At 50.3% G+C, this 10000-nt stretch overlaps 1 protein-coding gene across 2 annotated transcripts in view; it reads left to right on the top strand.

The window, feature by feature from the left end:
• The window catches only part of LOC310955986 (calpain-2 catalytic subunit-like), a 15630-nt gene that overhangs the window by 2248 nt on the left and 3382 nt on the right, over nt 1-10000 (top strand). Inside the window, exons 4-16 of one of the 2 annotated variants that reach the window (XM_083926067.1) lie at nt 1653-1821; nt 3067-3150; nt 4001-4086; nt 4261-4335; nt 4424-4584; nt 4659-4828; nt 5551-5562; nt 5663-5874; nt 6356-6392; nt 6607-6672; nt 6829-6886; nt 7935-7999; nt 8092-8160. In XM_083926067.1, coding sequence (XP_083782193.1) covers nt 1653-1821; nt 3067-3150; nt 4001-4086; nt 4261-4335; nt 4424-4584; nt 4659-4828; nt 5551-5562; nt 5663-5874; nt 6356-6392; nt 6607-6672; nt 6829-6886; nt 7935-7999; nt 8092-8160 — 1264 coding nt within the window. Of the gene's footprint in view, nt 1-1652; nt 1822-3066; nt 3151-4000; nt 4087-4260; nt 4336-4423; nt 4585-4658; nt 4843-5550; nt 5563-5662; nt 5875-6355; nt 6393-6606; nt 6673-6828; nt 6887-7934; nt 8000-8091; nt 8161-10000 lie in introns of both variants that reach the window. The other variant, XM_083926068.1, reaches the window with a different exon arrangement.

The raw sequence follows: 10000 nt of genomic DNA, 5'->3' as shown, positions 1-10000 counted from the left end.
CACTGTTACTGCTGCTGGAGAAGGCCTACGCCAAGTAAGAGTCCTGACCGTTAAGTGTTCAACCATTACACTGTTACTGCTGCTGGAGAAGGCCTACGCCAAGTAAGAGTCCTGACCGTTAAGTGTTTATGCTCCTAGAGGACACTTTAGCACACGTTTATGCTCCTAGAGGACACTTTAGCACACGTTTATGCTCCTAGAGGACACTTTAGCACACGTTTATGCTCCTAGAGGACACTTTAACACACGTTTATGCTCCTAGAGGACACTTTAACACACGTTTATGCTCCTAGAGGACACTTTAACACACGTTTATGCTCCTAGAGTTCACGTTAACACACGTTTATGCTCCTAGAGGACACTTTAGCACACGTTTATGCTCCTAGAGGACACTTTAACACACGTTTATGCTCCTAGAGGACACTTTAACACACGTTTATGCTCCTAGAGGACACTTTAACACACGTTTATGCTCCTAGAGGACACTTTAACACACGTTTATGCTCCTAGAGGACACTTTAGCACACGTTTATGCTCCTAGAGGACACTTTAACACACGTTTATGCTCCTAGAGGACACTTTAACACACGTTTATGCTCCTAGAGGACACTTTAACACACGTTTATGCTCCTAGAGGACACTTTAGCACACGTTTAGGCTCCTAGAGGACACTTTAACACACGTTTATGCTCCTAGAGGACACTTTAGCACACGTTTATGCTCCTAGAGGACACTTTAGCACACGTTTAGGCTCCTAGAGGACACTTTAACACACGTTTATGCTCCTAGAGGACACTTTAACACACGTTTATGCTCCTAGAGGACACTTTAGCACACGTTTATGCTCCTAGAGGACACTTTAACACACGTTTATGCTCCTAGAGGACACTTTAGCACACGTTTATGCTCCTAGAGGACACTTTAGCACACGTTTATGCTCCTAGAGGACACTTTAACACACGTTTATGCTCCTAGAGGACACTTTAGCACACGTTTATGCTCCTAGAGGACACTTTAACACACGTTTATGCTCCTAGAGGACACTTTAGCACATGTTTAGGCTCCTAGAGGACACTTTAACACACGTTTATGCTCCTAGAGGACACTTTAGCACACGTTTATGCTCCTAGAGGACACTTTAACACACGTTTATGCTCCTAGAGGACACTTTAGCACACGTTTATGCTCCTAGAGGACACTTTAACAGTGTCTCTGGTTCAGGCGTTGGGTCATATTTCTGTTCCCACATCGTTGCATTCTTCACATTTGTTTACGCAGGCAGAGCCCCGCCCTGCACACACACACACACACACACACACACACACACACACACACACACACACACACACACACACACACACACACACACACACACACACACACACACACACACACACACACACACACACACACACACACACACACACGGCGGTTAAAAGTCATTTGAGCCTTGAACAAAGGTTGTGTCACGACACCTAGAGTGGGCGTGGACCACACGGAGTGATTCAGACTAAAACACCATTGTTAGTCGTCATGGCGACAGCACTCCTCCTGTAGCGGCTGCCTCTGCATCACTGACCCTCTGTGGTTCTTCAGAACCCTCTAGAACCTTCAGGTCCTGGTCTCACGGCTCCTGACCCGTGTCTCTGCAGGGTCAACGGCTGCTACGAGGCTCTGTCCGGAGGATCCACCACCGAGGGGTTCGAGGACTTCACCGGAGGCATCGCCGAGGTCCACGACCTCAGGAGACCCGACCCCCATCTGTTCCACATCATCCAGAAAGCCGAGAACCGCGGTTCTCTGATGGGCTGCTCCATAGATGTAAGGTCTGGGTACCACAGGGAACCACAGGGGAACCACAGGGAACCACAGGAGAACCACAGGGGAACCACAGGGAACCACAGGGAACCACAGGGAACCACAGGGAACCACAGGAGAACCACAGGGGAACCACAGGGAACCACAGGGGAACCACAGGGAACCACAGGGGAACCACAGGGAACCACAGGGAACCACAGGGGAACCACAGGGGAAACACAGGGGAACCACAGGAGAACCACAGGGGAACCACAGGGGAAACACAGGAGAACCACAGGGAACCACAGGGGAACCACAGGGGAACCACAGGGGTACCACAGGGGAACCACAGGGGAACCACAGGGAACCACAGGGGTACCACAGGGAACCACAGGGGTACCACAGGGGAACCACAGGGAACCACAGGGGAACCACAGGGAACCACAGGGGAACCACAGGGAACCACAGGGGAACCACAGGGGAACCACAGGGGAACCACAGGGGTACCACAGGGGAACCACAGGGAACCACAGGGGAACCACAGGAGAACCACAGGGGAACCACAGGAGAACCACAGGAGAACCACAGGGAACCACAGGGGAACCACAGGGGAACCACAGGAGAACCACAGGGGAACCACAGGGGAACCACAGGAGAACCACAGGGGAACCACAGGGGAACCACAGGAGAACCACAGGGGAACCACAGGAGAACCACAGGGGAACCACAGGGGAACCACAGGGAACCACAGGAGAACCACAGGAGAACCACAGGGGAACCACAGGGGAACCAGAGGGAACCACAGGGGAACCACAGGGGAACCACAGGAGAACCACAGGGGAACCACAGGGGAACCACAGGAGAACCACAGGGAACCACAGGGGAACCACAGAGAACCACAGGGGAACCACAGGGGAACCACAGGGGAACCACAGGAGAACCACAGGGGAACCACAGGAGAACCACAGGGGTACCACAGGGGAACCACAGGGGAACCACAGGAGAACCACAGGGAACCACAGGAGAACCACAGGGAACCACAGGGGTACCACAGGGAACCACAGGGAACCACAGGGGAACCACAGGAGAACCACAGGGAACCACAGGGGAACCACAGGGAACCACAGGGGTACCACAGGGAACCACAGGGGAACCACAGGGGAACCACAGGAGAACCACAGGGAACCACAGGGGAACCACAGGGGAACCACAGGAGAACCCTAAAGTGTGTCAGGTTCTAATTAAAGGTTCTGTTTGAAACTGTTTCAGATCAGCAGCTCGTCCGACTCTGAAGCCGTCACCAGAGAGAAGCTGGTGAAAGGCCACGCCTACTCCGTGACAGGCGCCGCGCAGGTGAGAGGACACGCCCCCAACGAGACACATCCCAACTGAGCCCCGCCCCCACTGAGCCCCGCTAAGCCCCGCCCCTCGCGGAGCCCCGCCCCCTGTCTGTCACAACACCTGAAACTAAGAACTACATTTCCCATGAGTCTTAGCGACTCTGTTTTCATGCAGCAGAAACACCTGGAGAGGGGCGGGGCTTCAGCTGGGCGTCCAATCAGGCGTCTTCTCTGTTTGGGACTCAATTAAAAACCTGCACAGATTAAAATGATGTCATCATCTAAAACATAAACAATAATAAACATAAACAATAATAAACATAAACAATAATAAATATAAACAATAATAAACATAAATAATAATAAACATAAACAATAATAAATATAAACAATAATAATAAACATAAACAATAATAAACATAAATAATAATAAATATAAACAATAATAAACATAAACAATAATAATAAACATAAACAATAATAAACAAACAATAATAAACATAAACAATAATAAACATAAATAATAATAAATATAAACAATAATAAACATAAACAATAATAATAAACATAAACAATAATAAACAAACAATAATAAACATAAACAATAATAAACATAAATAATAATAAACATAAATAATAATAAACATAATAATAATAAACATAAATAATAATAAACATAAATAATAATAAACATAAATAATAATAAACATAAATAATAATAATAAACATAAATAATAATAATAAATATAAATAATAATAAATATAAACAATAATAAATATAAACAATAATAAACATAAATAATAATAAACATAAACAATAATAAACATACTCAGCAGCAGCCGTGGCGTCTGATTGGCTGCAGGTGGAGCACCGCGGGGACACGCAGCAGCTGATCCGGATCAGGAACCCCTGGGGTCAAGTGGAGTGGACCGGGGCCTGGAGCGACAGGTGTGTGTGTGTGTGTGTGTGTGTGTGTGTGTGTGTGTGTGTGTGTGTGTGTGTGTGTGTGTGTGTGTGTGTGTGTGTGTGTGTGTGTGTGTGTGTGTGTGTGTGTGTGTGTGTGTGTGTGTGTGTGTGTGTGTGTGTGTGTGTGTGTAACGTGGACTCTCGTCGTGTCCTCAGTTCGATGGAGTGGCGTCGGATCAGCGACGACGACCGCGAGCGCCTGAGTCATCGCTCGGAGGACGGAGAGTTCTGGTAAAAGTTCACGGTTCGAGTCCAAACCACGGGGACGGCGCGCCCCGGGGCCGGCGTGTGCAGTGAAACCCTGCGCTCTGTCTTGCAGGATGTCCTTCGGTGACTTCCTGCAGCATTTCTCTCGTCTGGAGATCTGCAACCTGACGCCCGACGCCCTGAGCGACGACGCCGTCTCCAAGTGGTCTCTGTCCAAGTTCGACGGCAGCTGGAGGCGGGGCTCCACCGCCGGCGGCTGCAGGAACTTCCCCGGTGAGCGGCGCCCTCAGACAGGACGCAGGTAGACTCTCCTCCAGGCTCTGACCCCCTTTGTGTCCGAACCGCAGACACGTTCTGGACCAACCCCCAGTTTGTGATCAAGCTGGAGGAGGAGGACGAGGACCTGGACGCCGGCGAGCGCGGCTGCAGCCTGGTGGTGGGTCTGATCCAGAAGAACCGCCGCCGCAGGAGGAAGATGGGCGAGGACATGCACACCGTGGGGTTCGCCATCTACGAGGTGAGACCGCCACCGTTCCCTCGTCTCTGCGTGTTCAGATAAAGTCTCTATAAGGTTCCAGCTGCTCACCGGAGAACCAGGACCAGAACCAGAACCAGGACCAGGACCAGGACCAGAACCAGGACCAGAACCAGGACCAGGACCAGCTGGCGCCGCCCAGGGTTCATCCAGACCAGATGATCCTGAACCACCTCAACTGGCTCCTTTCAACACAAAGGAGCAGCGGCTCTACTCCGAGTTCCTCACGGATGCTGAACTTCTCCCCCTCTCTCTAAGGGAGACTCCAGACCCCCTCCTGAGGAAACACACTTCACACGCTTGGACCTGGACCTGGTTCTGTGGGTCCTGACCTGGACCTGGTTCTTTGGGTCCTGACCTGGACCTGGTTCTGTGGGTCCTGACCTGGACCTGGTTCTTTGGGTCCTGACCTGGACCTGGTTCTTTAGGTCCTGACCTGGACCTGGTTCTTTGGGTCCTGACCTGGACCTGGTTCTTTGGGTCCTGACCTGGACCTGGTTCTGTGGGTCCTGACCTGGACCTGGTTCTTTGGGTCCTGACCTGGACCTGGTTCTGTGGGTCCTGACCTGGACCTGGTTCTTTGGGTCCTGACCTGGACCTGGTTCTTTGGGTCCTGACCTGGACCTGGTTCTGAACGTCAGAGACCCCAGATCTCCTCTGAGTGGAGCCTGAGGCACTAAAGGTCCTTCTTCTCTGTGTTGCAGGTCCCTGAGGAGGTACGCTCCTGGACCCGGGTCCCTTCCTGAGGTTGTAGATTCTGTTCTGTAGCTGGACCCGTTCAGTCCTGACCCCCCCCCCCCCCCGTGTCTCCGTCAGAGCTGCGGTCAGAGGAACCTCCACCTGAACAGGAACTTCTTCCTGCGTCACAGCTCGGCCGCTCGCTCCGAGACCTTCATCAACCTGCGGGAGGTCTGCAGCCGCCTCGTGCTGCCGCCCGGCGAGTACCTCATCGTCCCGTCCACCTTCGAGCCGGACCACAACGGGGACTTCTGCGTCCGGGTCTTCTCCGAGAAGCAGGCCGAGGTCCAGTGAGTCCCAGTCCCACTCCGGGGAACGGGTTCAGAACCAGCTCACGGTCACCGGCGCCACAGGAACCAGAACCCTTAAGAACCAGAACCCTTAAGAACCAGAACCCTTAAAAACCAGAACCCTTAAAAACCAGAACCCTTAAAAACCTGAACCCTCAAAAACCAGAACCCTTAAAAAACCAGAACCCTTAAGAACCAGAACCCTTAAAAACCAGAACCCTTAAGAACCAGAACCCTTAAGAACCAGAACCCTTAAAAACCAGAACCCTTAAGAACCAGAACCCTTAAGAACCAGAACCCTTAAGAACCAGAACCCTTAAAAAACCAGAACCCTCAAAAACCAGAACCCTTAAGAACCAGAACCCTCAAACACCAGAACCCTTAAAAACCAGAACCCTTAAGAACCAGAACCCTTAAGAACCAGAACCCTTAAGAACCTTTTTTTGTTTTTCTAACTTTGAACAAACGTTTGTTTCTGCAGAGAACTCGACGACCCCATCGAGTCCAGGGTGCAGGAGGTGAGCCCAGACCCTGACCCAGGTCCAGACCCAGACCCAGACCCAGAGCCAGACCCAGACCCAGATCTGAGGATCAGACCCAGACCCAGATCTGAGCCTCAGACCCAGACTCAGACCCAGGTCCAGACCCAGATCCAGACCCAGACCCAGACCCAGACCCAGGTCCTCAGAGGGTTCACATGTGTCAGTGAAACTAAACTCATAAATGTTTCAGATCCAGATCGACGAAGACGACGTCGACGAACGTTTCAGAGTTCTGTTCGAGAAACTGTCGGGACGAGTGAGTTCCTTTGATCTTTAACATCATTAATAATTAATATATTTAATAATTAACATTTAATATTTAATACTGAGGACGAGTGAGTTCCTTTGATCTCTAATATATTTAATAATTAATATTTAATACTGAACTGAAACTGTGGATCTTCTTCTGCAGGACTCTGAAATCTCGGCCTCTGAACTTCTGAGGATCCTCAACAACGTGGTGACGAAACGTGAGTTCAACAGGTCCAGGTCTGCCCGGGACCAGGTCCAGGTCTGCCCGGGACCAGGTCCAGGTCTGCCCGGGACCAGGTCTGAGCAGGTCCAGGTCTGCCCGGGACCAGGTCTGCCCGGGACCAGGTCTGCCTGGGACCAGGTCTGCCCGGGACCAGGTGTGAGCAGGTCCAGGTGTGAGCAGGTCCAGGTCTGAGCAGGTCCAGGTGTGAGCAGGTCCAGGTGTGAGCAGGTCCAGGTCTGAGCAGGTCCAGGTGTGAGCAGGTCCAGGTGTGAGCAGGTCCAGGTCTGAACAGGTCCAGGTGTGAGCAGGTCCAGGTCTGAGCAGGTCCAGGTGTGAGCAGGTCCAGGTGTGAGCAGGTCCAGGTGTGAGCAGGTCCAGGTCTGAGCAGGTCCAGGTGTGAGCAGGTCCAGGTCTGAGCAGGTCCAGGTGTGAGCAGGTCCAGGTCTGAGCAGGTCCAGGTGTGAGCAGGTCCAGGTGTGAGCAGGTCCAGGTGTGAGCAGGTCCAGGTGTGAGCAGGTCCAGGTGTGAACAGGTCCAGGTCTGAACAGGTCCAGGTCTGAGCAGGTCCAGGTCTGAACAGGTCCAGGTGTGAGCAGGTCCAGGTGTGAGCAGGTCCAGGTGTGAGCAGGTCCAGGTGTGATCAGGTCCAGGTGTGAGCAGGTCCAGGTGTGAGCAGGTCCAGGTGTGAGCAGGTCCAGGTGTGAGCAGGTCCAGGTGTGAGCAGGTCCAGGTGTGAGCAGGTCCAGGTCTGAGCAGGTCCAGGTGTGAGCAGGTCCAGGTGTGAGCAGGTCCAGGTGTGAGCAGGTCCAGGTGTGAACAGGTCCAGGTGTGAGCAGGTCCAGGTCTGAATAGGTCCAGGTCTGAGCAGGTCCAGGTCTGAGCAGGTCCAGGTCTGAGCAGGTCCAGGTGTGGGCAGGTCCAGGTCTGAACAGGTCCAGGTGTGAGCAGGTCCAGGTCTGAGCAGGTCCAGGTGTGAGCAGGTCCAGGTGTGAGCAGGTCCAGGTGTGAGCAGGTCCAGGTGTGAGCAGGTCTTGTCTCTGCAGGTTCTGACATCAGGACCGATGGGTTCAGCCTCAGCACGTGTCGTAACATGGTGAACATGTTGGACGTATCCTTCCGCCGCCTCTTCAGGAACTATGATGTTTAATGTTCTAATGATGTTTGAGAGCCTGTGATGTCACTTCCTGAACGCCGCCGCAGAAGGACGGCAGCGGGAAACTGGGTCTGGTGGAGTTCAAAGTCCTGTGGACCAAGATCGAGAACTACCTGGTGAGTCTCAGGTCCAGGACCTGGTCCCTGCTCCGGAGCTGCAGAACCAGCAAGAACCGAACAGGGCGGTTCTTGCTGGTTCTTGTTGGTTCTTGTTGGTTCTTGTTGGTTCTTGTCTGTACTTGTTGGTTCTTGTCTGTTCTTGTTGGTTCTCGTCTGTTCTTGTCGGTTCTTGTCTGTTCTTGTCTGTTCTTGTTGGTTCTTGGTGGTTCTTGCTGGTTCTTGTTGGTTCTTGTTGGTTCTTGTTGGTTCTTGTCTGTTCTTGTTGGTTCTTGTCGGTTCTTGTCTGTTCTTGTTGGTTCTTGGTGGTTCTTGTCTGTTCTTGTTGGTTCTTGTCTGTTCTTGCTGGTTCTTGTTGGTTCTTGTCTGTTCTTGTTGGTTCTTGTTGGTTCTTGTTGGTTCTTGTCGGTTCTTGTTGGTTCTTGTCTGTACTTGTTGGTTCTTGTTGGTTCTTGTCTGTTCTTGTTGGTTCTTGTCTGTTCTTGTTGGTTCTTGTTGGTTCTTGTCTGTTCTTGTTGGTTCTTGTTGGTTCTTGTTGGTTCTTGTTGGTTCTTGTCGGTTCTTGTTGGTTCTTGTTGGTTCTTGTCTGTTCTTGTCTGTTCTTGTCGGTTCTTGTCGGTTCTTGTCTGTTCTTGTTGGTTCTTGTCGGTTCTTGTTGGTTCTTGTCTGTACTTGTTGGTTCTTGTTGGTTCTTGTCTGTTCTTGTTGGTTCTTGTCTGTTCTTGTTGGTTCTTGTTGGTTCTTGTTGGTTCTTGTCTGTTCTTGTTGGTTCTTGTCTGTTCTTGTTGGTTCTTGTCGGTTCTTGTTGGTTCTTGTCGGTTCTTGTTGGTTCTTGTCTGTTCTTGTCTGTTCTTGTTGGTTCTTGTCTGTACTTGTTGGTTCTTGTTGGTTCTTGTCGGTTCTTGTTGGTTCTTGTCTGTTGTCAGTTCTTGTCAGTTCTTGTTGGTTCTTGTCTGTTCTTGTCTGTTCTTGTTGGTTCTTGTCTGTTCTTGTTGGTTTTTGTTGGTTCTTGTCGGTTCTTGTCTGTTCTTGTCTGTTCTTGTTGGTTCTTGTCTGTACTTGTTGGTTCTTTTTGGTTCTTGTTGGTTCTTGTCTGTTCTTGTTGGTTCTCGTCTGTTCTTGTTGGTTCTTGTTGGTTCTTGTCTGTACTTGTTGGTTCTTGTTGGTTCTTGTCTGTACTTGTTGGTTCTTGTTGGTTCTTGTCTGTACTTGTTGGTTCTTGTCTGTTCTTGTTGGTTTTTGTTGGTTCTTGTTGGTTCTTGTTGGTTCTTGTCTGTTCTTGTTGGTTCTTGTCCGTTCTTGTTGGTTCTTGTTGGTTCTTGTCTGTACTTGTTGGTTCTTGTCTGTACTTGTTGGTTCTTGTTGGTTCTTGTCGGTTCTTGTTGGTTCTTGTTGGTTCTTGTCTGTACTTGTTGGTTCTTGTTGGTTCTTGTCTGTACTTGTTGGTTCTCGTCTGTTCTTGTTGGTTCTCGTCTGTTCTTGTTGGTTCTTGTCTGTACTTGTTGGTTCTTGTTGGTTCTTGTCCGTTCTTGTTGGTTCTTGTTGGTTCTTGTCTGTACTTGTTGGTTCTTGTTGGTTCTTGTCTGTACTTGTTGGTTCTCGTCTGTTCTTGTTGGTTCTCGTCTGTTCTTGTTGGTTCTTGTCTGTACTTGTTGGTTCTTGTTGGTTCTTGTCTGTACTTGTTGGTTCTTGTTGGTTCTTGTCTGTACTTGTTGGTTCTTGTTGGTTCTTGTTGGTTCTTGTCTGTACTTGTTGGTTCTTGTTGGTTCTTGTCTGTTCTTGTCGGTTCTTGTCTGTTCTTGTCGGTTCTTGTCGGTTCTTGTCGGTTCTTGTTGGTTCT

The sequence above is a fragment of the Echiichthys vipera genome (genome assembly GCF_963691815.1).
Source record: "Echiichthys vipera genome assembly, chromosome: 2".
Classification (NCBI taxonomy): domain Eukaryota; kingdom Metazoa; phylum Chordata; class Actinopteri; order Perciformes; family Trachinidae; genus Echiichthys; species Echiichthys vipera.
This window is presented reverse-complemented; position numbering and strand designations above follow the sequence as displayed.